Here is a 26,699-nt window from a genome sequence, read left to right as displayed (position 1 = left end):
ATTAGAAGGCTTACCAAGAGTCACAGGCTAATTTTTAAAAAAATTAAAGTGTAGTTAATTTACAATGTTCTGTCAATTTCTGCTGTACAGCAAAGTGATCCATTCGTACATGTATATATACATTCTTTTTTGTTTTCTTTTCCTTCATGATCTTTCCCAGGGGACTGGATACAGTTCCCCTGTGCTCTGCAATAGAACCTTGTAGTTTATCCTTTCTACATGTAATAGTTTGCATCTCCTAACCCCAGACTCCCAGTCCATCCCTCTCTGTTCCCCCACCCTTGGCAACCTTAAGTCTGTTCTCCATGTCTGTGAGTCTGTTTAAGTTTCATAGGTAAGTTCATCTGTGACATATCTTAGATTCCACATATAAGTGATGTCACATGGTATTTGTCTTTCTCTTTCTGACTGACTTCAATTAGTGTGAGAATCTCTAGTTGTATCCATGTTGCTATGAATGGCATTATGTCATTCTTTTATATGGCTAAGTAACAGTCCATTGTATATATGTACTGCACCTTCTTTATCCATTCCTGTTTTGGTGGACATTTAGGTTGTTTATGTATCTTGGCTGATGTAGCTAGTGTTGCAGTGAAGTTTGGAGTATATGTGTCTTTCCAATTTATGATTTTCTTCAGATAGATGCCCAGGAGTTGACTCCTAGATCGTATGGCAGCTCTGGTCTTAGTTTTTTGTGGAACCTCCATACTGTTTTTCACAGTGGCTGCACCAGTTGACATTCCCACCAGCAGTGCAGAAGGTTCCCTTTTCTCCACACCCTCTCCAGCTTTTCTTGTTTGTAGACTTTTTGATGATGGCCATTCTGACTAGTGTGAGGTGACACCACATTGTAGTTTTGACTTGCATTTCTCTAATAATTAGTGATGTTGAGCATCTTTTCATGTTTCGTTTTGGCTATCTTCTTTGGAGAAATATCTAGATCTTCTCCCCATTTTTTTATTAGGTTGTTTGTTTTTTGATATTGAACTACATGAGTTGTTTGTATATTTTAGAGATGAATCTGTCAGTCACTTCATTTGTAGATATTTTCTCCCATTCTCTGGATTTTTTTTTTTTATGGTTTCCTTTGCTGTGCAAAAAGCTTGTAAGTTTGATTAGGTCCCATTTGTTTATTTTATTTTATTTTATTTTTATTGTTTTGGGAGACTGACCTAAGAAAACATTTGTATGGTTGATGTCAGAGAATGTTTTGCCTGTGTTCTCTTCTAGGAGTTTTAGTGGTGTCTCATGTTTAAGTCTTTAAGCCATTTTGAGTTTATTTTTGTATGTACTGTGAGAATGTGTTCTAATTTCATTAATTTACATGCAGCTGTTCAGTTTTCCCAGCACCACTTGCTGAAGAGACTGTCTTTTCCTCATTTTATATTCTTTATATTCAGTAATATAAAGATTAATTGACTGTAGGTATCTGGGTTTACTTCTGGGTTTTCTATTCTGTTCCGTTGGTCTCTATGTCTGTTTCTGTACCAGTACCACACTGTCTTGATGACTGTAGCTTTGCAATATTGCCTGAAGTCAGCAGGGAGTTATGCCTCCTGCTTGGTTTTTGTTCCTCAGGATTGGTTTGTCAATTTTGGGTCTTTTATGTTTCCATATAAATTTTTGCATTGTTTGTTCTAGTTCTGTAAAAATGTCATAGGTAATTTGATAGGGATTGCATAGACTCTGTTGATTGCTTTGGGTAGTGTGGCCATGTTAACGATATTAATTCTTCCAACCCAGGAGCATAGAATGTCTTTCCATTTCTTTGAATCCTCTTTAATTTCCTTAATTAATGTTTTATAGTACCTAACATAAGTTTCACCTCCTTGGTCGGGTTTATATCTGGGTATTTAATTTTGGGGGGTATGATTTTAAGAGGTATTTTTGTATTCTTTTTCCAACAATTCGTTGTTAGTATACAGAAGTGCAATAGATTTCTGAATGTTGATCTTGTATCCTGCTACTTAGCTGAATTCATTGATTCATTCAAGTAGTTTTTGTGTGGAGTCCTTAGGGTTTTCTGTATGTAATATCAGCTCATCTGCAGAGTGTGACAGTTTTACCTCTTCTCTTACCGTTTGGAAACCTTTTATTTCTTTTGTTTGTCTGATTGTTGTGGCTAGGACTTCTAATACTATGTTGAGTAGAAGTGATGAGAGTGGGCATCTGTGTCTTGTTCCAGATTTTAGCAGGAAGACTTTCAGCGTTTCTGCATTGAGCATTGTATTGGCTGTGGGTTTGTCATAAATGCCTTTATTATGTTAAGATATGTTCCCTCTATACCCACTTTGGTAAGAGTTTTCATCACGAATGGATGTTGGATTTTGTGAGATGGGGTTTTTTTTGTTTTTTGGATCTTTTGAGATGATCATGTTGTTTTTGACTTTTGTTAATGGGGTATATGATGTTGATTGATTTGTGTATGTTAAACCATCCTTGTGAACTTGGGATGAATCCTTCTTGGTTGTGGTATATGATCTTGTTTGTATGTTGTTGGATTTGGTTAGCTAAAATTTTGTTGAGAATTTTTTTGTTGGCCTCTACTTTTTTTTTGGTACTATCTTTGGTTTTGGTATTAGGGTGATGGTGGCTTCATAGACTTTTTTTTTTTTTTTGTAGCATGTCTTTGGGATTATTTCTTTTTTTTAATTTAATTTTATTTTTTTATTTTTTGTCTTTTGTCTTTTTGTTGTTGTTGTTGTTGTTGCTATTTCTTGGGCCGCTCCCGCGGCATATGGAGGTTCCCAGGCTAGGGGTTGAATCGGAGCTGTAGCCACCGTCCTACACAGCAACGCGGTGGGATTATTTCTTCTTCTTCAACCTTTTGGAAAAGTTTAAGAAGGATGGGTATAAGTTATTCTTTGTATGTTTGCTAGAATTTTCCTGTGAAGCCATCTGGTCCTGGACTTTTATATATAAAGAGTGTTTTTATTACATACTCAATTTCATTTCTAGTGGTCTGTCTGTTCATTTGATCTATTTCTTGTTGACTTAGTTTTGGTAGGCTGTGTGTCCATTTCTTTTGGGTGTCAAATTTTTTGGCACGTAATTGTTCATAGTATTCTCTTATGGTTGTTTGTATTTCTGCATTATCTGTTGAGAATTCTCCTTTTAAATTTCTTATTTTATCTCTTTGGGTTCTCTCTCTTCTTGGTGACTCTGGCCAGAGGTTTGGTCCATCAGTTCAGGACCAGATGGCTTCACAGGCAAATTCTACCATGTTGTCAGTCTCCACGTAGTCCGTTTTTTCTCATTTCTCATCAGCTGTGGTTGATTTCTAGTTTCATGCCATTGTGGTCAGAAAAGATACTTGAAAACATATCTATACTCTTAAATTTGTTGAGGTTAGTTTTGTGCCCCAGGATGTGGTCATTCCTTGAGAATGTTCCATGTGCACTTGAAAAGAATACATACTCTGATTTTTTTTTTTTGGATGGAATGTCCTGAAAATATCAAATCTAACTTTTCTGTTGTATCATTTAGCATCTCTCTTGCCTTATTGATTTTCTGTCTAGAGGATCTGTCCATTGATGTGATTGGGTGTTAAAGTCTACTATTATTATTGTACTCCCATCAATTTCTCCTTTTATGTCTGTTAGTATTTGTCGTATGTATTTGGGTGCTCCTATATTGGGGTATATATATTGATGAGTATAATAGCCTTTTCTTGAATTGATCCTTTTATCATTTAATAGTGTCCTTTCTCTTTCTTTTTGGCCTTCATTTTATACTCTATTTTGTCTGGTAAGAGTATTGCAACTCCTGCTTTCCTATCTTTTCTATTTGCATGAAATATTTTTTCCCATCCCCTCACTTTCAATTTGTCCTTTGCCCTAAGGTGAGTCTCTTGTGGGGAGCATATTGTAGGCTCTTGTTTTTATATCCAGTCTGCCACTCTGTCTTTTGACTGGAGCATTCAAGCTATTGGCATTTAAGATAATTATTGATAATTATGTATTTATTGCCATTTTAAACCTTGTTATCCAGTTGATTCTATATTTCTCCTTTGTTCCTTTATATTTTTGGTTAGATGATGTCCTTTTATTTTATGCTTGTGTCTTCTTTTTAGTTTTTTGAATGTATTTTTTGGTTTTGATTTGTAGTTGCCCTGTTTTTCAAGTATGTTAACCGCTTCCTATATCACTTGCTTTTAGCTTGATGGTCATATAGGCTCAAACACATTCTAAAAGAAAAATAGCGTCTAGATTGTCCTACTTTCTTTCCGCACATTTTGTGATTTTGAGGTCCTTTTTTAACATCTTGTTTAACCTTTTGCTGTTCTTTATGTTTATCTTTGCTTTTACAATAGTTTTTTTTTTCTCCTTTTAGATTTGTATACTCGCTTATTTAAGTGATTACTTTCCAACTTCCATCCTGTTTCTTTAGGTTTTTTTTTTTTTTTTTTTTTTTTTTTTTTTTTTTTAATCTTAGAGGAGCCCTTTCAGTGTTTCTTTTAGAATGGGTTTGTTGTTGCTGTACTCTTCCAATTTTTTTGGAGAAAGTCTATATTTTTCCTTCCGTTTTATTTTATGTGGTTTTCTGATCTTGTCTCTTTTTAGGGCCATACTTGCGGCGTGTGGAGGTTCCCAGGCTAGGGGCCCAATCGGAGCTGCACCTGCTGGCCTGTGCCACAGCTACAGCAGTGCAGGATCTCAGCCACATCTGCAGCCTACACCATAGCTCACAGCATCGCCAGATCCTTAACCCACTGAGCAAGGCCAGGAATTGAACCTGTGTCCTCATGGATGCTAGTCAGATTTGTTTCCACTGAGCCACGATGGGAACTCCTATTTCTCCTTCTATTTTAAATGATATTTTTGCTGGGTAAAGTATTCTAGGCTGCACATTTTTCCCTTTTAGGACTTTGATTATACCTTTCCACTGTCTTATACCTTCTGGTATTTCTGTAAAGAAATCAACTGATAGTTTTATGGGGGTTCCCTTATAATTAACTCTTTGTTTTTCTCTTGCTTCCATTAGAATCCTCTCTTTAACTTTTGCCATCTTTATTATGATATGTCTTGGTATGGGCCTGTTTGGGTTCAAATTGTTTGGAACCTTTTTTGCTCCTTCTATCTTGATGTCTGTTTCCTATAGATTTGGAAAGTTTTCATCCATAACTTCTTCAAATATATTGTGGGTTTTTAAAAAATTTTATTATTATTATTATTGTCTTTTTAGGATCGCACCTGCGGCATATGGAGGTTCCCAGGCTAGGTGTCAAATTGGAGCTGTAGCTGCCAGCCTACACCACAGCCATAGCAACACCAGATCTGAGCTGTGTTTGCGACCTACACCACAGCTCACAGCAATGCCAGATCCTTAACCCACTGAGTGAGGCCAGGGATCAAACCCGCAAGCTCATGGCTCCTAGTTGGATTTCTTTCCACTTTGCCATGGCGGGAACTCCCAAATACATTTTCAATCCCGTTTTCTTTTTCTTCTCCTTCTGGAATCCCTATTTTGTGTAAATTACTCCACTTTATATTATCCGATAAATCTCTCATATTGCTTTCAAGTTTTTTCATTTGGTTTTCTGTCCGCTGTTCTGATTGGGTGAGTTCCATTATTCTGTCTTCCAAGTCACTAATTCGTTCCTCTGCATTATTTATTCTGCTCCTCAGTGCCTTAACTCAGCTTGTGTCTCTGCAAATGAATTTTCTTATTTTTGTTGGCTCCTCCGTATATTTTCTAGTTCCTTTCTAAAGTAATCTGCTCTTAATTCCGTCAGTATTTCCACTAACTCCTTTTTGAACTCGGTGTCTGATAGACTGCAGAGGTCTCTATCATTGTTTTCTCCTATAGGGAATTCTCCTCTTCTTTTAACTGGGAATGGTTCCTGAGCTTCTTCATTTTGCTTATATTTTTCTTGTTCTCTGGAGCCTGAGTCTCAGCACCCTGCCCCTTTCTGAGCCTCAAAGGCTTTGGTGTCCTGGGAGGTGGTACCATTGGTCTCTGCAGCTCTCTTGTTGCTTTGCCCTCCGCATTCCAGCTGCTGAGCTTTTATGAGGCTTTGAGGTCCCTACATCTCTGCTGATCTCATCAGTTAGATGGCTTCCCAGGGTGTGGGTTCCTTTCCTCTTTCATACCTCCCTCTCAGGAGTGCCAGTCCCATCCTGATTCCCTTCTCTCTCTCTTTTTTTCCTTTTGTTCTACCCAGTTATGTGGATGGTTTCTTGCCCTTTTTGGAGGTTTGTGGTCTTCTGCCAGTGTTCAGTAGATGTTCTGTGTGAACTGTCCTCATGTAGGTGGGTTTTTTTTTTTTAATGTGTTTGTGGGTGGTGAATGCCACATCTTCCTCCCCTGCCGCCTTGATCCCTCCCCTCCAACTCTGATTTTCTTTCTCAGGATTGTTTTGACTTTTTTTTTTTTTTTTGCTTTTTAGGGCTGCACCCATGGCATATGGAAGTTCCCAGGCTAGGGGTTGCATTGGAGCTGTTGCTTTAGGTCTACACCACAGCCACAGCAGTCCGGGATCTGAGCTGTGCCTGCAACCTACATCACAACTCATGGCAGCAGCGGATCCCTGACCCACTGAGCGAGGACAGGAATCAAACCCAGATCCTCATGGATGTTAGTTGAATTTGTTTGCACTGCGCCACAACAGGAATGCCCTGCTTTGACTCTTTGAAGTCTTTTGTGTTTTCATACAAATTTAATTTTTTTTTGTTTTAATTCTGTGAAAAATGCCATTGGTGGTTTGATAGGAATTGCATTACATCTCTGTATTGCCTTGGGTACTATACTCATTTTGATAATATTGATTCTTCCAATCTAAGACCATGGTATAACTTTCCATCTGTTTGTGTCATCTTTGATTTCTTTGATCAGTGCCTTAACTATTTTGAGAGAACAGGTCTTTTGCTTCCTTGGATAAGTTTATTTCTAGATTTTATATTCTTTTTGATGGAGTGGTAAATGGGATTGTTTTCTTAATTTATCTTTCTGGTCTTTCATTGTTAGTATGTAGACATGCATTAGATTTCTGTGTATTAATTTTGTATCCTGAAACTTTACTAAATTCATTGATGAACTCTAGTAGTTTTCTTATAGCATCTTTAGGGTTTTCTATGTATATTATCATGTCATCTCCAAACAGTGACAGTTTTATGTCTTCTTTTCCAATTTGGATTCCTTTTATTTCTTTTTCTTCTCTGATTGTCATGGCTAGGACTTCCAAAACTATGTTGAATAAAATTGGCAAGAGTGGACATCCTTGTCTTATTCCTGATCTTTGTGGAAATTCTTTCATCTTTTCATCATTGAGAATGATGTTACCTCTGGGTTTGTCATTTATGGCCTGTATTATGTTGTGGTAGTTTCCCTTTGGGCCCACTTTCTGGAGAGTTTTTATCATAAACAAATGTTGAATTTTGTCAAAAGCTTTTTCTGCATCTGTTGAGATGATCATATAGTTTTTTTTTTCTTCACTTTGTTAATGTGGTGTATCACAGTGATTGATTTGTGGATATTGCAGAATCTTTGCATCTCTGGGATAAATCCCACTCACTCATGGATATGGTCCATTTAATATATTTTTGGATTCAGTTTGCTGGTGTTTTATTGAGGATTTTTGTATCTGTGTTGAATATGAATATCAGTGATAGTGGCCTGTAATTTTCTTTTCTGTGGTATCTTTGTCTGGTTTTGGTATCAGGGTGATGATGCCTTCTTAGAATGAGTTGGGGAGTATTCCTTCCTCTGAGGTTTTTTTTGCATAGTTTCAGAAGGGTAGGTGTTAACTCGTCTCTAAATGTTTGATAGAATTTGCCTGGGAAGCTGTCTGCTACTGGACTTTTGTTTGTTGGAAGTATTTTTTGTTCTTTTCTTTTTATGGCCACACCTGCAGCGTATGGAAATTCCTGGGACAGGGGTCGTATTGGGGCTGCATCTAGGGCCTGTTCCACGGGCATGACAACAGCAGATCTGAGCCATGTCTGTAATCTATGCTACAGCTTATGGCAATGCTGGATCCTTAACCTACTGAGCAAGGCCAGGGATTGAACCTGCATCCTCACAGAGACAGCATCAGATCCTTACCCCACTGAGCCACAATGGGAATTCCCTGTTGGAAGTTTTTTAATCATATTTTTAATTTCACTACTTTTGATTGGTCCATTCATACTATCTACTTTTCCCTGGTTCAGTCTTGGAAGATTGTACCTTTGTAAGGATTTGTTTTCTTCTAGGTTGTCCATGTTGTTCACATATAGTTGCTTATAGTAGTCTCTTTTGGTCCTTTGTATTTCTGTGTATTTTTTTCACATTTGCTGACTTACAGTTGTTCATAGTATTATCATATATATACGTACTGTATTGCTTCAGTACCAGATGAAATTTCTCCTTTTTTATTTATTATTTTTTTATTTGGGTTCTCTGTCTTTTCTTCTTGGTGAGCCTGGCCAGAAGCTTTTCAATTTTGTTTACTTTGTCAACAAACCAGCTCTTGGTTTTATTGATTTTTTTTTTTGGTATTTTTGTTTTAATCTCTATTTATTTCCTCTCCGATCTTTATTATTTCCTTCCTTCCAGTGACTTTAGGTTTTGTTTGTTCTTTTTGTAATTTTTTTAGGAGTAGAGTAGGTTGGTTGAGGTTTTTCCTTTTTCCTTTTTTTTTCTTTGAGGAAGGCCTGTATCACTGTGAACTTCCCTCTAAAAACTGCTTTTGCTACACCCCATAGATTTTGTATGGTTGTGTTTTCATTGTCATTTGTCTCAGGTATATTTTAATTTTTCTTTTTGATTTCATCATTGACCCATTTTTTTTTAACCCATTGTTTTGTTAGTAGCATGTTGTGTAGTCTCCATGTGGTTAGTTTTTTCTCATTTCATTCTCTGTGGTTGATTTCTAGTTTCATGCCATTGTGGTCAGAGAAGATACTTGAAATCATTTCTGTACTCTTAAATTTGTTGGGGTTAGTTTTGTGTCCTAGTATGTGGTCAGTCCTAGAGAATGTTCCATGTACACTTGAAAAGAATATATATCCAGGTTAGTTTTTGGATATAATGTGCTGAAAATAATCAGGTTTAACTATGCTGTTCTATTATTTAGGATATCTGTTGCCTTTTTGATTTTCTTTCTAGATGGATTGTCTGTTGATACGGGTGGTGTGTTAAAGTCTCTTATTGTTACTGTGTTCTCATTAATTCATCCCTTTATGTCTGTTAGTGGTTTTTTTGTTTGTTTTGTTTTGTTTTTAATGTGTATGGGTGCTCCTATATGAGGGGCATATATGTTGACAAGTGTAAAATCTTCTTCTTGTATTGATCCTGTTGTCATTATATACTATCCTTCTCTATCTTTCTTTTTAAAAAAATTTTTAATTTATTTTGAGTTTTATTGAAATATTATTAATTTACAAAGCTGTGATAATATTTACTTTATCTTTCTTCATGGACTTTGTTTTAAATTCTGTTTTGTTGGATATGAGTATTGCAACTCTTGCTTTCTTTTCATTTTCATTTGCATGAAATAGCTTTTTCCATCCCCTCATTTTCAATCTATGTGTGTCCTTTGCCCTAAGATGGGTCTTTGTAGGCAGCATGTTGTAGACTCTTGTGTTTTTTTTAATCCAATCTGTCACTGTCTTTTAATTGGAACATTAAGTCCATTGATGTTTAAGCTAATTATTGATAGGATTTACTGTCATTCGAAACCTTTCTTTTTTCTTTTTGTGGTTTGCATAGGCTAATCTTTAGGTCATCTCCATAAAGACAGTTTTTGCCAAAAATTTTGATTAAAAACTATCAGAATTATTACCTAGGATTTTCCAAATGTAAATGCACACCACTGTCCCAACTTAATTGCACCGCAATATGTAAATCATACTCCTAGATCACAAAGATAGCATGTTCCTCATTTTGACAAAAGCCCAAGATGATTTTAGTAGAGTACCTCTTTCTTTTTTGATAAATATTTAAACTGGCAATGAGTGATTAATGTTCTGGTAAGGGCTGCCAAAGAAAGGAATTGGTTTTTTCGAGAGGCTGCCATCCTTGCAAAATTTTGTTGACTTTTTAATCAAATTTATGGTGGTTCAGACAACAGGGCAAATGAGACTAAACACAGGTATTCTTGGATTGATAGCTTCAGAAGTCTTTCTGGACACTCATTTCTACAGATTTTTAAATATGTCTCCCACCGACTCTGACCTTATGGGTTTTCTGCTGCTCAAACAAAGCTGGGTGCATGCACAATACATGAAGTTTTGGGATTTGTGTAACAGTATGAATTTCTAAAATATCAGTCATTTTGGAGACCGACAGAGTATTGCTTGCTAGCTTCTATCCCCTCAGACTAAGATATAAAAATAATCTGCTACTTACTATTTTATATAAGAAAAGGCATTTTAAGACCAAAAAGTTAGGAAGGGCCATGATGTCTTAGACCATAGACCTTGTAAAAGACTTAGGGCACAGTTACTATGATTGGAAAGTAGCAACATCTCATGAAATGACACGTGGACCTGAGGCATCCTGTTGTGGTCTGCACACCTTGCAGGGAAGAAGCAGGCATTGTCCACCAGGTGGACAGACAAGAGAACAGGGAAGAAATGGCTGTTCTTGCCAGGGTCTACCATTTTCCCTGTCATTGTTGCTCATTTAGTTAGTTCTCCTGCTGAAAGCTAAGTTTTAGGGAAAGTGAGCCATTTGCCTAAGGCTGTGCAGCTAGTGGACCAGGACTCAAATGCAGAACTTCAGAGTTCAGACATAGTGTCACTTGTCTCCACTGTGATTATGGACCACTTCCCCTGGGAGAATTCCCTCTAGTCTAATGGTAGAGGGCTGAACATTGCCCATTGCAGTGTGAAATTTTTTTTAATACCGCACTCTGACCAGTTTGTGTATTCATGACTTATAGATTCTGTTTATAATTTCCACCTTTTACCCTCTATACCCTTCATCTTCTCATTTTATTAAGTTTTAATTGACATATAGCACTGTGTATATTTAAGGTGTACAGTGAAATGATTACCACAGTAAGTGTAGTTATCCCTCATCTCATAAACAAAAAAAGAAAAAAAGTGTTTTTTTTCCTTGTGATAAAAACTCTTAGGATCTACTCTCTCAGCAGCCTTCCTAAGTATTATTCCGCAGTATTAACTATAGTCATCATGTTGTACACTACATTTTTAGTACTTATATATCTTACAGCTGGAAGTTTGTACCTTTGACCTTTCTCTAATCTGTCCTCAGCACCCTGCCCCTGGAAACCACAAATCTGATCTTTTTTCCCTCCGAGTTTAGTTTTTTTTTTTTTAAGATTTTTTAAAGATGTTAAGAGAGATTATATTGTATTTTTCTTCTCTCTGACTTATTTGACTCAGCATAATGCTTTCAAGGTCCATCCGTATTGTGGAAAATGGCAGAATTTCCTTCATTTTTATGGCTAAATAATATTCTATTTTGTTTATATAGGTATATATGTGCATGCGGATGTGTATTATGTGGCTCATATTTTCTTCACCTGTTCATCCATTTATGGACACTTGAGTGGGTTCCCTGTTTCTTGATCTTGGCTGTTATAAATAATGCTGCAATGAACATGGAGTTACAAATATCCTTTTGAGTTTGTGTTTTTGTTTTATTTGGATGAAAACCCAGAAGTAGAATTACTGAATCATATGGTAGTTCTATTTTTTATTTTTCGAGGAGCCTAAATACTGTTTTCCATAGTGGTTGCATCAGTTTACATTCTCACTAACAATATACCAGGGTTCCTTTTTTTTTCCCCACAAGCTTCCCAAACTTGTTATTTCTTCTGATTTGGGTAATAGCCATTCTAACAGGCGTGAGGTGCTGTATCATTGTGGTTTGATTTGCACTTCCCTGAATTAGTGATGTTGAGTACCTTCTCATGTACTTGTTGGTCATTTGTATGTTTTCTTTGGAAAAAAATGCCTGTTTAGCACCTCTGCCCATGTTTTAATCATATTTTTTCTCTCTTGAGTTATCTGAGTTTTTATATATTTTGGATATTAACCCCTTATCAAATTATTTACAAATATTTTCTGCTATTCCATAGGTTGCCCTTTTTTTTTTGTCTTTTTGCCCTTTCTAGGGCCACTTCCGTGGCATGTGGAGGTTCCCAAGCTAGGGGTTGGATTGGAGCTGTAGCCACCGGCCTATGCCAGGGCCATAGCAACATGGGATCTGAGCCATGTCTGCAACCTACACCACAGCTCATGGCAATGCCAGATCCTTAACCCATTGAGCAAGGCCAGGGATTGAACCCACAACCTCATGGTTCCTAGTCAGATTCGTTAACCACTGCGCCATGACGGGAACTCCTGCCTTTTCATTTTATTGATGGCTTCCTTTGCAGTGCAGAAACATTTTAGTTTGATGTGGTCCTGTTTGTTTTTGACTTTGAGGCCTTTTCTTCTGATGTCAAATCTGAAAAATCATTGCCAAGACTAATATCAAAGAACTTGCTGTCTGTTTTCTTCTGGGAGTTTTATGGTTTTAGGTCTTATGTTCAAGTCTTTAATCTACTTTGAGTTAATTTTTGTGTGTAGTGTAAGACAGTGGTGTAATTTTATTCTTTTACATTGGCTGTTCAGTTTTCCCAGCACCATGTATTGAAGACATTGTCTTTTCTCCATTGTGTATTCTTGGTGTCTTCATTGTAAATTAATTGCCCATATATGCCTTGGTTTATTTCTGGGCTCTATATTTTGTTCCATTGATATATGTGTCTGTTTTTATTACCTTGTTTTGTTTTGGGCCCCACCTGTGGCATGTGGAAATTCCTAGCCAGGGATTGAACCCATGCCACAGCAGTGAGCCAAGTGATAACACTGGATCCTTCACTGCTGTGCCACAAGAGAACTCCATATGTGTCTGTTTTTATGCCAATACCATGCTGTTTTGATTACTACAGCTTTGTTATGTAGTTTGAAATCAGGGACCATGATGCTTCCAGATTTGTTCTTTTTTCTTAAGATATCTTTGGGTGTTTGGGGGTCTTTAGTGGTTTGATACAAATTTTAAGATTGCTTGGAGTTCCTGTTGTGGCTCATGGTTACTGAATCTGACTAGGAACCATGAGGTTGCGGGTTCAATCCCTGGCCTTGCTCAGGGGTTAAGGATCAGCGTTGCTGTGAACTGTGGTGTAGGTTGCAGATGCGGTTTGGATCTCACGTTGCTGTGGCTCTGGTAGGCTGGTGGCTACAGCTCCAATTAGACCCCAAACCTGGGAACCTCCATATGCTGCAGGTGCATCCCTAAAAAGACAAAAAAAAAAAATTGCTCTATTTCTATGAAAAATGCCATTGGAATTTTTATAGGGATTGCATTGGATCTATAGATTGCTTTGGGTAGTATAGACATTTTCACAATATTAATTCTTCCATTCCTTGAGTACAGAATTTCTTTTCATGTGTTTGTATCTAATTTCTTTCATTAGTGCCTTATAGCTTTCACCGTGCAGGGCTTTTACCTTCTTGGTTAAATTTAATCCTAGGTATTTTATTCCTTTTAATGCAGTTGTAAATGAGATTGTTTTCTTAATTTCTCTTTATGATAGTTCATTATTAGTGTATGGAAACACCACAGATGTCTGTGCATTGATTTTATTTCCTGCAACTTTTTTGTCTCATTTATTCCAACAATTTTTTATGGGTGGAGTCTAAAGGGTTTTCTGTATATACTATGTCATGTTGAAATAATGACACTTTTACTTCTTTCTTTCAGATTTGAGTGCCTTTTCTTTTGCCTAATTCTTGCCTAATTGCTATGGCTAGGACTTCCAGTACTATGTTAAATAAAAGTGGCATGAGTGGATGTTCTTGTCTTGTTCCTGATCTTAGAGGAAAAGTGATCAGCTTTTCCCCATTGACTATGTTTGTTAGCTGTGGGCTTGGCATGTGTGGCCTTTATTTTGTTGGGGTAGCTCCCTTTTTAACCACTCATGAGAATTTTTCATCACATATATATGTTGAAGTTTGTCACGTTCTTTTTCTGCATCTATTGAGATGATCATATCATTTTTATCCTTCGTTTGTTAGTGTAGTGTATTACATGGATGGATTTGCTAATGTTGAACCATCCTTGCATCCCTGGAATAAGTTCCACTTGATCATGGTGTATTATCCTTTTAATGTATTATTGAGTTCAATTTGCTAACATTTTATTGAGTATTTTTGCATCTGTGTTCATCAGGTGTTTTGGCCTGTAGTTTTCTTTTCTTTTGGTGTCCTTGACTGGTTTTGCTATCAGGATAATTCTGCCTTGTAAAATGAGTTTGGAAGTGTTTCCATCTATAAAGTATTTTGCAGGAGTTTGAGAAATATTAGTATTCTTCTTTGAATCTTTGGTAGAATGCACCAGTGAAGCTGTCTGATCTTGGACCTTTGTTTCTTGGGAGGTTTTTGATTACTGATTTGATCTCTTTACTGGTAATTGGACTGTTCAGATTTTCTGTTTTTGCACAGTGTACTCTTGGTAGGTTTTATGTTTTTCTAGGAATTTGTTAGTTTCTTCTACATTGTCCAGTTGGTATGAAATTGTCATAGCAGTCTTTTATAATTCATTGTGCTTGTGTGATATCTGTTTAATATATCCTCATTCATTTCTGATTTTATTTGTTTGAATTTTCTCTTTTTTTTCTTTCAGTCTAGCCAGTTTTGTTTATTTTTTCATAGAACCAGCTATTAGTTTCATTTATTTTTTTCTATTGTCTTTTTAGTCTCTCTTTGACTTATTTCTGCTTGGGTCTATTTGGTATTTCCTTCCTTTTGCTGACTTTGGGTTTCATTTGTTCTCCTTTTTTAGTTCCTTCAGGTATAAAGTTAAGGTTTTAAATTTGAGATTTAAAAAAAAAATTGATGTAGGAATTTATTGCTATAATTGTCCCTCCTAGAGCTAATTTTGCTTCATCTCATAAGTTTTGGTAGGTTTTATTTCCATTTTTATTTACCTCAAGTTATTTTTTGATTTCTCTTTTGCTTTCATCCTTGACCCATTGGTTGTTGAAAAGCGTGTTGTTTAATCTTCACATATTTGGGTTTTTTCCAGTTTCCATCTTGTAATTGATTTCTGATTTCATACCATTGTGTTCGGAAAAGATACTTTATAAGATTTCACTTTTCAGAAATTTATTAGGGCTTGTTTTTTTTATGGTCTCTCCTGCAGAGAGTTTTAGGTGTACTTGAAAGGAATGTATATGTATAATCTGTTCCTTTGGGTGGACTATTCTGTGTATATCTGTTAAATCCATCTAGTCTAACATGTTGTTTTTAAGGCCAATGTTTCCCTATTGATTTTCTCTAAGGAAGACTCATCCATTGATGAAAGTGAGATATTAAAGTCCCGATTCTTATTGTGTTGCTGTTTCTTCGTTTAGGTCTATTAATATTCACTTTATATATTTATATGCTCCTATGTTGGATACATAAATATTACAAATATTATATCCTCTTGTTGGCTTGATTCCTTTATTATTGTCTGTCATTGCAGGCTTTGTTTTAAAGTCTGTTTTGTCTCATTTAGGTATAGCTACCCCAGCTTTTTTTTTTTTTTTTGTCTTTTTGTATTTTCTGAGGGCTGCACCCATGGCATATGGAAGTTCCCAGTCTAATCGGAGCTGCTGCTGCCAGCCTACACCAGAGCCACAGCCATGTAGGATCTGAGATGCATCTGCAAGCTACAAAACAGCTCATGACAACACTGGATCTTTAACCCACTGAGCAAGGTCAGGGATTAACCCGCAACCTCATGGTTCCTAGTCGGGTTTGTTAATTGTTGCACCGTGATGGGAACTCCCACCCCAGCTTTCTTTTGGTTCCATTTACATGGAAAATGTTTCTCCATCCCTTTACTTTCAGTCTGTGTATATCCCCACATCTGAAGTGGGTCTTTTGTAGGTAGCATATAGATGGGTCTTATGTATTTATCCATTCAGGCACTCAATGTCTTTTGATTGGAGAATTTAGTCCATTACATTTAAAGTAACTATTGATAGGTATGTACTTATTTCCTTTTTGTTAATTGTTTTTTGGCTGTTTCCTAGTTCCTTTTTACTTTTTTTTTTGTTCTATTCCCTTGTGATTCAATGATTTCCTTTTGTGGTATTCTTACATTCTTTTTTCTTTCGCATATCTTCTGTAGGCTTTTGCTTTGTGTTTACCGTGAACCTTATGTATAACGACTTATATTTACAACAGCCTATTTGTTTTTAAAAAATTATTTTATTGAAGGATAGTTGATTTACAATGTTCTGTTAATTTCTGCTGTAAACCAAAGATATTCATTGATACATGTATATGTATTCTTATTCATATTCTCTTCTGTTACGATTTATTGCAGGACATCGAATATAGTTCTCTGTGCTATAAGTAGGACTTTGTTTCTTTATCCATCCTGAATATAATAGTTTGTGTCTGTTAATCCCCAACTCCCAATCCATCTCTCCCCCACCACCCCGCTTTGGTAACCAGAAATCTGTTCTCTCTGTGATTCTGTTTCTGTTTTATAGATAAGTTTATCTTATATTTAAATTCTGCATATCAGTAATGTCATGGTATTGTCATTCTCTTTCTGATTTACTTCACTTAGTATGATAATCTCTAGGTTCATCTATGTTGCTACAAAAATGGCACTATTTCGTTCTTTCTTATGTCTGAGTAATATTCCTTTGTGTGTCTATTTGTGTGTATATATGTACACCGCCCCCCTCCACATCTTTACCCATTCATCGATTCAGTGGACATTTAGGTCGTTTCCATGTTTTGACTGTTGTGCTTTTAACATAGAGGTCTCTTTTGTCTTAACATAGAGGTGTTTTGTTTTAACATAGAGGTGTCTTTTGTCTCTTTGAATTATAGTTTTGTCTGGATATATGCCCAGGAGTGGGATTGCCGGATCATATGGCAACTCTATTCTTAGTTTTTTGGAGAACCTCCATACTGTTTTCCATGGTGGCTGCACCAATTTACATTCCCACCAACAGTGTAGGAGGATTCCTTTTCTTCCACCCTCTCTCCAGCATTTGTTATTTGTATGCTTTTTAATGATGGCCATTCTGACTAGTGTGAGGCAGTACCTCATTATAGTTTCGACTTGCTCTTCTCTAATATTTAGTGATGTTGAGCATCTTTTCATGTGCTTTGTCTATCTTCTGCCCATTTTTTGATTGGGTTTTTCTGTCTTTTTGATGTAAAGCTCCATGAGATGTTTTTATATTTTGGAGATTAGTCCTCTTGTTAGTTGCTTTGCTTGCAAATATTTTTTCCTGTTCCATAGGTTGTCTTCTTGGTTTTTTAATGGTTGCTTTTGCTGTGCAGTAACTTGTAAGTTTAATTAGCTCTCATTTGTTTATTTTTGTTTTTATTTTCATTATTCTAGGAGGTGGTTCAAACAAGATATTGCTACTATTTATGTTAAAGAGTGTTCTGCCTGTGTTTTCCTCTAGCAGTTTTATAGCATCTGGCCTTACATTTAGCTTCTTCATCTATTTTGAGTTTATTTTTTGTCTTTTTGTCTTTTCGGGCCACATCAGCGGCATATGGAGGTTCCTAGGCTAGGAGTCAAATCGGAGCTGTGGCTGCCAGCCTACACCAGAGCCACAGCAATGCGGGATCTGAGTCACATCTGCTACCTACACCATAGGTCATGGCAACACCAGATCCTTAATCCACTGAGTGAGGCCATGGATCGAACTTGCGTTCTTATGGATGCTAGTCAGGTTTGTTAACCACTAAGCCATGACAGGAACTCCGATTTTGAGTTTATTTTTTGTGTGTGGTGTTAGAAAATGTTTGAATTTCATTCTTTTACATGTTGCTGTCCAGTTTTCCCAACACCACTTGTTAAAGAGACTGTCTTTCCTCCAGTGTATGCTTTTTGCCTCCTCTGTCATAGAGTAGTTGACCATAGGTGCTTGGGTTTATTTCTGGGATTTCTCTCCTATTCCATTGATCTGTATGTCTGGTTTTGTGCCTCTTTTGATGACTGTAGCTTTGTAGTATAGTTTGAAGTCAGGGAGCCTGATTTCTCCAGCTCTGATTTTTTTCCTCAGGATTGTTTTGACTGTTTGAAGTCTTTTGTGTTTTCATACAAATTTTAAAATATTTTGTTCCACTTCTGTGAATAATGTCATTGGTAATTTGATAGGGATTGCATTGAATATGTAGATTGCCTTGGGTAGTATAGTCATTTTGACAATATTGGTTCTTCCAATCCGTGATCATGGTATAGCTTTCCATCTTTGATTTCTTTCCTCAGTGTCTTACAGTTTCAGAGTACAGGTCTTTTGTTTCTTTATTTTTTTTATTTTTATTTTTTTTTTGTCTTTTTGTTGTTGTTATTGTTGTTGTTGTTGTTGTTGTTGCTATTTCTTGGGCCGCTCCCGAGGCATATGGAGATTCCCAGGCTAGGGGTCCAACCAGAGCTGTAGCCGCCAGCCTACGCCAGAGCCACAGCAACGCGGGATCCGAGCCGCGTCTGCAACCTACACCACAGCTCACGGCAACGCCGGATCGTTAACCCACTGAGCAAGGGCAGGGACCGAACCCGCAACCTCATGGCTCCTAGTCGGATTCGTTAACCACTGCGCCACGATGGGAACTCCCCTTTTGTTTCTTTAGGTAGGTTTTGTTCCTTAGGTATTTTTTTTTCTTTTTGATGCATTGGTACATTGGATTGTTTCACTAATTTCTCTGTCTGGTCTTTCATTGTTAGTATGTAGTATGCAGTAGATTTCTGTGTATTAATTTTGTATCCTGCAGTTTTAGCAAATTCATTGATGAGCTCTAATACTTTCCTGGTAGCCTCTTTAGGATTTTCTATGTGTAGTATCATGTCATCTGCAAACAGTAATAGTTTTACTTCTTCTTTTTCAGTTTGAATTTTTTTAATTTCTTTTTCTTCTCTTACTTCCATGGCTAGGACTTCCAAAACTAAGTTGAATAACGGTGGTGAGAGTGGACATCCTTGTTTTATTATTGATCTTAGGAGAAATGCTTTCAGCTTTTCCCCATTGAGAATAATGTTAGCTGTGGGTTTGTCATATATAGCTTTTATTATGTTGAGGTAGTTTTCCTCTAGGCCCACTTTCTGGAGAGTTTTTGTCATAAATGGGTGTTGAATTTTGTCAAAAGCTTTTTTTGCATCTACTGGAATGATCCTATGTTTTTTTTTTTTTTTTTATTCTTTAATTTGCTGGTGTGGTATATCACACTGATTGATTTGTGGCTATTGAAGAAACCTGTATTCCTGGGATAAATCTCACTCAGTCTTGGTATATGATCCTCTTAATGTTGGATTCAGTTTGCTAACATTTTGAAGATTTTTGAATCCATGTTCATCAGTGATATTAGCCTGTAATTTTCTTTTTTTGTGGTATCTTTGTCTGGTTTTGGTATCATGGTCATGGTGGCCTCATAGAATGAATTTGGGACTATTCCTTCCCCTGGAATTTTTTTTGGGGGAGAGTTTCAGAAGAATAGGTGCTAACTCTTATGAATGTTTGATAGAATTTGCTTGTGGCAAATTCCACAAAAAAATCCTGGACTTGTGTTTTTTGGAATTTTTTAAATTACAGTTTCAATTTCAGTACTTGTGATTGGTCTATTCATGTTTTCTGTTTGCTCCTGGTTCAGTCTTGGTAAGTTGTACCTTTGTAGAGTCTGTCCATTTCTTCTAAGTTATCCATTTTATTGGCATATACTTGCTTATAGTAAGTTGTCTCTTATGATCCTTTGTATTTCTTTGGTGTCACTTGGAACTTCTTTTCCATTTCAAATTTATTGATTTGGGTTCTTTGCCTTTTTTTCTTGATGAGTCTGGCTAAAGGTTTATCAATTTTGTGGATCTTTTTCAAGAACCAACTTTTGGTTTCATTCACCTTCTCTATTGTCTTCTTTGTGTCTATTTCTGCTCTGATCTTAACAATTTCTTTCCTTCTACTAACTTGGGCTTTGTCTGTTCTTCCTTCTCTAGTTGCTTTAAGGTTAGGTTGTTTGAGATTTTTCTTGTTTCCTGTAGTAAGCCTGTATTGCTATGAACTTCCATCTCAGAACTGCTTTTGCTGTGTCCCATAGGTTTTGTTTGGATTGTTGTGTCTTCATTGTCATTTGTCTCTAAGTATTTTTAAATTTCCTCTTTGATTTCTTCAGTGATTTTGTGGATCAGGAGTTTTGTGGTTTTTTGCTTTTTTCCCCTCTTGTATTTGATTTCTAGTGTCATAGTCTTATGATCAGAAAAGGTGCCTGATATAATTTCAGTTTTTAAAAATTTACTGAGGTTTGCTCTGTGACCAAGATGTTATCTGCTGTGGAGAGTGTTCCATGTGCACTTTAAAAAGAATGTATGCTCTGCTGCCTTTGGATGGAATGTTCTATAAATATAAATTCTTTCTGGTCTAATGTGTCATTTAAGGCCCTTTCTTTACTAATTTTCTGCCTGGATGATCTGTCTGTTGATTTAAGTTGGGTGTTTAAGTCCCCCACTATTATTGTGTTACTATCAGTTTCTCTTTTTATGGCTGTTAGCGTTGCCCTATAACTTGTGCCATTTTAATTATAATGTGGGTTGGCGTGGGTCTCTTTGTGTCTTTGTATTCATGTTATTTGGGGCTCTTTTAGCTTCCTGGCAGGATTTTCTTCTTATCGCAGAAGAATATTCCATTGTGTTTATGTGTGTGAGGTGTGTGTGTGTGTCTGTCTGACATCTTCATCTTTTCATCTCTTGGTAGGCATTTAGGTCGTTTCTGTGTCTTAGCGATTGTAAATAATGCTGCTATGGGGAGTTCCCGACGTGGCTTAGTGGAAATGAATCTGACTAGTGTCCATGAGCTCGCAGTTTTGATCCCTGACCTCACTCAGTGGGTTAAGGATCTAGTGTTGCCATGAACTGTGGTATAGGTCACAGACACGGCTCAGATCTGGCGTGGCTGTGGCTGTGGCATAGGCTGGTGGCTACAGCTCTCATTGGACCCCTGGTCTGGGAACTTCCCATATGCCTCAGGTGCAGCCCTAAAAAACAGAAAAAAAAAGATAATGCTGCTATGAATGTTGGTACAAATATTGCCTCAATATAGTGTTTTCATTTCCTTTGGATATATTTCCAGAAGTGGAATTGCTGGAGCTCATGGTAGTTTTATTATTATTTTTTTCTTGAGGAACCTTCATACTTTTTCCATGGTGGCTGAACCAGTTTACCATACGGGGTGAGGGCTTTAATGCAGGTGGCAATAAGCAAATGAATCATTGCTAAAAATTACTAGTATTGATTATCACGTTAAGCTTTATAACCTGGCTGCATAGGCAGCCACAGCTGCTACTGACTTGTATCAGAGCACAGGGCGTCTTTCAGACCCCGTCCTCCTAATAATAGCATCTCCAATTCCTAGATGCTTGAAATTCATTCTCTCATTGGCATCTTTCTCACCTCTTAAAATCCACATATCCTTGAGTGGCACTAAATCTTTATTCAGTTAGCAACTCCTTTACATTTTACAGCATTTACTGAGCACCTTACGTATGAACGGTGTTCATTGGGTTAAAGCAGTGGTTTTAAAACTTTTTTGCTTGCATACTTCCTAAAGTAGTTTTGAAAATCTTCATATCTCACACAACTAAAATGTGACAGCTTACCTTTTCATAATAAATTTAAATATCTATATTTTGGATATATAATAAATACTGAAATTTAAAAAAACTCATCACTCAGATGTATCTAAAGAAATCTGATTACTGCGATGTGTTGATATACACAAACAAGTTCCTTTTTTTTCTTTTTTTTTAATCATTTCCCCAATACAGTTTTTTTTTCTACTGTATAGCATGGTGACCCAGTCACACATACATATATACATTCTATTTTCTCCCATTATCATGCTCCATCATAACTGACTAGACGTAGTTCCCAGTCCTACACAGCAGGATCTCATTGCTAATCCATTCCAAAGGCAATAGTTTGCATCTGTTAACCCCAAGCTCCCCTTCCACCCCACTCCCTCCTCTACTTCTTGGCAACCATAAGTCTATTCTCTAAGTCCATGATTTTCTTTTCTGTAGAAAGGTTCGTTTGTGACATATATTAGAGTCCAGATGTAAGTGATATCATATGGTATTTGTCTTTCTCTTTCTGACTTACTTCACTCAGTATGAGAGTTTCTAGTTCCATTCACGTTGCTGCACATGGCATTATTTCGTTCTTTTTTATGGCCGAGTGGTATTCCATTGTGTATATACACCACATCTTCCTAATCCAATCATCTGTTGATGGACATTTGGGTTGTTTGCATGTCTTGGCTCTTGTGAATAGCACACTTAACAGGCTCCTTTTTAACAGTTGGAAGATTTACATCATTTTCCCCCTTGAGCCCTTATTTTTCTTTCACTTGCTCCACAAAATGCTATTTTACATAGCATCTTTTTTTGCTTGCAATATGTTATCTGCAAAAAAAATAATGCATATAAATTTAAATTTCTTTTGAAAAAATTTCTTGTGATCATAAAAGTACTAGTAAGTATATGGTTTCTACAGGATTGAATAGTTAGCCCATTTATTTAATAGTACACAATTGATCAAACCAACAAATACTTGACACATTTAATTTTGACTATTAAGGAGAGAGTAAAATGTTTTTGAAACGGTATCAAGTAATGGGATGCATGGAGGTAGTTTTATCACTTAAGTCAAGTACCCTAAGATAAATGAATGTTACTTATTGCTAAAACAAGTCAGGGTTCATGATCCTGTGTTTTTATATTTATATGTAAAAGTGCCAATAAAAATCTTGTTCACAAAAACAATTAAACGGGAATGGAAAGGATTTTGTTTTAGCAATCACTCAGTCCTCTGAACTTTTTCTGAGTTACATGCCAGCAATCATGTAGTAATCTGTCACCAGTTTGTTTTAATAAATGTTTTATTTTAGAATTGTTTCAGATTTACAGACGTTACAACAGCCAGTACAGAGCATTCCTGAATATCCCTTACCCATTTTCCCTGTCGTTAACATCTTCCATAACCCTCGTGCATTCATCACAACTAAGAAACCAGCACTGCTGCATTACTATTAACCAAATTCCATCAATCTGTTCTTTAATGATCTATCAGCTGTTAACTCAGTGTGCTATTTCTTCAGTTTTGTTGAAAGCACAGAATTAGAAACATCTGACGTGTGAAAGGATCTGTCATCCAGCCTTTGCCTTTCTTGTTTCCTGCAAAGTAGTACTAAGACTTCGCATGTAATTGTTGATCATACCTGTTTTTCTTTTACTTGTCAAATCTGATGCACTCAAAGTATAAAGAATAGCAAAATAGTGATGATTTTAATATATCCTTGCTAATGCCATGTTTCTCAATAAAATGCTTTCTGTTTTCCCATTTGTATTGAAACCTTGGCGCATCAAATTAAGCTCATTTAACTTATGGAAAATGTTCCAGGTTAGCCATATAACCTTAAGGCCAAAGCAGTCCTTATTGCTGGGGCACTTAGAAAAATTAGACCTTATTTTTCAATGTAGGTAAACATGTTAATAGGTTAATGAATCTGAATATTGAAGGGGCAGCTGGATAGGGTACAGGGCCTTGTCCTGAGTTTACTGTCCAGATCTTTCCTTCAGGAAGACATAGCCATTTATAATATTTCTCACCCCCTAATTTCTTGATTTGCTGATATTGGGCCATCCTTTTTGATACCAATTGGGGGAAGGGAAAAGCTGAAGTATCTGAACAAAAATTGCCACTTTCCTCACTCAGTATGTCTAAATACAGAAAATATCTTCAAATGAGCCAGAATATCCATTTCTAATACAGGCCTCACCCTTAACAGAAATGTATAAAAGACTGAGAAACGCATGCATCCATACTCAAAGGGCCAGGCGCTGTTCTAATACACACCCTTGGGAAGTGGGAGAAGTGGTTGAGGAGGGAAGCTCGGCCTGGAACCTTGATTGCGGGTGTAGATCCCTCGTAAGGCACATCTGTTTCAGGAAGACGTGCATGAGCAAGCTGGGAATCTGGAAAGTAATTGACTTCTCTACGTAACATACCCTTGCAAAGCTCCTGGAAACCCCAGGATCCACACACTTCAGTCTGAGATAATGCTGGGAAGAGGCCGAGAGCCTGCCAAGACCCAGGCGCACTGCAGGGCAGCGGGCATCCAGGTGGACAGATAGGCTCACCAACAGCCGCCACATGGACCCTTCTCCAAGGGGGTCTTAATGAAGGAGGATGGGAGGGTCTGACCTCCGGGGCTGGGGGGGTTGGAGGGTGAGGGTCCTTGCTCTGTTTTTCCCCTGCATCCTGTGCAGGTATCTGGAAAGTGAAGACCGTAAGCAATGAGACATTTACTCGGTCTGCAGTTCTGCAGCTGGTTCTGGTCTGAATGAACACTGTAAAGTCTTGCCTTTAAGTGGCTATTTTGAAAAGATTATGGAGGGATGAAAATGGAATTTAGCATTATTTAGAGAACTCTTGGACTTCAGTTCTTGGACTGCACCCCCCACTTTGAAAAATGCTGAAAATTAGTTGTGGTTTAGTCTCCTGCTTTCTGTAGAGTAATGTGGACGAGGCTTTTAATTCACCTGCCTGTTAGAAGAGCCCAGATCACGTGGTCTCTGCCTGTGTGGGCCTCACACTGATTCTTCTCTTTGTGTAAGAAGAAGCAGGGAGAAGTCAGCAAGGCAGCCAGCGCCGACAGCACGACTGAGGGCACTCCCGCCGACGGCTTCACCGTGCTCTCCACCAAGAGCCTCTTCCTCGGCCAGAAGGTAGGCACACACGCGCCTGGTCTACTCGTGGGCCCTGGGACGGATAGGTGCCCCCTCCACCCCAGCGCCAGTCCTGGCCTTGTTGGTGGGTGTGGGTGGACAGAGTGGGCAGCAGGGGCTTTAGGAGAGGCCTCAGGGAGGGCTGGGGTGGGGTGCTGGGGGAGACTGGCTGGCAGGGAGGGGAGATAGAAAGAAGAGGGACAGCGGCTGCCGGCGGGGCTCGGGACACCCCGAGCTTCATCTGCATATGTCGGGGGGACCTGGTCATCCTATAGCGCTGGCCTGAAAAACAGCCAGAAGTCAGAACCAGGTCCTGGAAAGAGAAGGCTCCAGCACGCAGCCCGGGCTTTCTGGTGGGTACTGAAGGTAGAGCCCTGAGCCAGGGGGCAGGTTGTTTCTAGACACATGGAAGGGCTGTGCTACGCCACCCAAGGACCCCTCAAGCCCGTTGTTGACTTGCTTTAACCATGGGCAATATGTTTTCAGCCTCCCCCAGTGATGTAACTTTGCCAGGATGCTATGGTTTTATGACAGACGGTTCACTTTTGTTGAAAATAAAAATGATGCAAAGGCTTTTAAGACCTGAGAATGAGAGTTAGTTAATATTTTTCTGTTAATACCAAAAAAAGGGGGTAGAGAAATGGGGGGGAATTATTTTTCTAAAATTTTTTTTTTATTCTACATTAAAAAAAAAATTGGGAGTTTCCTGGTGGCCAAATGGTTAAGGATTTGGTGCTGTCACTGCTGTGGCTTGGGTTCGATTCCTGGCCCTGGAACTTCCACATGCTGTGGGCACAGCTGAAAAAAAAAAAAAGAGAAAGTAAGAAAAGAAAAGAAAATTAAAGGCACGGATTTGACTTGCCATATAAATTGTGTTTAGTTTGGATGTGGTTAGCAACTTGGTTCTGAAGCTGCATCATTTTTACAACTTCACTGTCAATTTTCTTTTGCATCTCAGTGACACAGCCCTCCTGCTCACGTCATTGCAAGTGCCCCTTCCCTCCCCCCCACCTCCTGTCACTAATTGCACTCAGGCTCTCATGATGCAATTCCTGTGGTGGACTCTGTGTTCCAGCAAATAACCATTACAGTGTACATTTTATAACCATAATCTGTATTTTGTGTGCATTTTTCGAAGGGAAAAGTAAGCAGCAGTTGTTGTCATCTTAAGGTCCGGGGCTTTGAAAGTTTTTGTTTAAACTGTTTTTTATTTATTTATCAAATTCCAGCTCAGCAGTGAAGGCAGCCACCTTTCACACCCTTTAACCTGTCCTTTGGGTGACACGTGGGAAGTTAACGTGCACCGTCCTCCAGCCCGCTTTGGTTTGAACTGAAGTGTGAGAAACCCGTGCTGTTGAGGACTCGCTTCAGTGTGCTCTAGGTCCCTGGTGCTGACCGTTAGCCAGGACTCGGGAACCTGTGAAGCAAGTCCAACAGTTCGGCCCCGGGGCCACTCTCCCCCTCCCCCGTTCCCTTGCCCTGACCTGGCCTCCCTTGTCTGCTCTTGTTCCTCTCTGCTGCCCGTCACCCCAGAGCCAGCCTCATCAGAACTCCTCACACCCCCTTGGGGGACAAACTCACACATCCCGCAGGAGCAGTAATCAGCCGTACAGACGGCCGCATACCAACGAGATGCCCTTGTGGGCCTTGGGATCAGGGCCTCGTCTGGGCTCCCATGAGTCCTGGAAGGGTGGCATCAGAGGCCGCAGACTGTGCACTGGCTCCTTGGCAACCAAGCAGCACTGTCTCCGTTTTGGTTTCACCCGGTCTCAGGCTGCAGGACCAGGTGCCACAGGCAGGAAGGTGCCTGAAAGTACGAATCCAGCTAATACCGAGTGTACCCCACTCAGGGTTGGGGAGGGGAGGTCCAAAAAGCTATAGAGAGGCACTGATACCCTATAATCATGGACAGGCATCCTAACATTATTTAAGAAATAGAGGGAAAAAAAAGAGTAGGCTTGACAGTGACTC

At 38.1% G+C, this 26,699-nt stretch overlaps 1 protein-coding gene across 10 annotated transcripts in view; it reads left to right on the top strand.

The window, feature by feature from the left end:
• Positions 1-26,699, top strand: part of LOC125126364 (core histone macro-H2A.1) — an 89,061-nt gene that overhangs the window by 37,455 nt on the left and 24,907 nt on the right. For 6 of the 10 annotated variants that reach the window (XR_007134611.1, XR_007134612.1, XM_047778670.1 and 3 more), the window contains exon 5: positions 24,618-24,728. Coding sequence is in view for 8 of the 10 variants with exons in the window: in XM_047778670.1 (XP_047634626.1) it covers positions 24,618-24,728 (111 nt within the window). In the remaining 2 variants the exon portion in view is untranslated. The remainder of the gene's footprint in view (positions 1-24,617; positions 24,729-26,699) is intronic. The other 4 variants (XM_047778671.1, XM_047778668.1, XM_047778669.1 and 1 more) reach the window with 1 other exon arrangement.

The sequence above is a fragment of the Phacochoerus africanus genome, chromosome 4, assembly GCF_016906955.1.
Source record: "Phacochoerus africanus isolate WHEZ1 chromosome 4, ROS_Pafr_v1, whole genome shotgun sequence".
Taxonomy (NCBI): domain Eukaryota; kingdom Metazoa; phylum Chordata; class Mammalia; order Artiodactyla; family Suidae; genus Phacochoerus; species Phacochoerus africanus.
The sequence above is the reverse complement of the archived record's forward strand: the minus strand, read 5'-3'. Positions and strand labels throughout refer to the sequence as shown.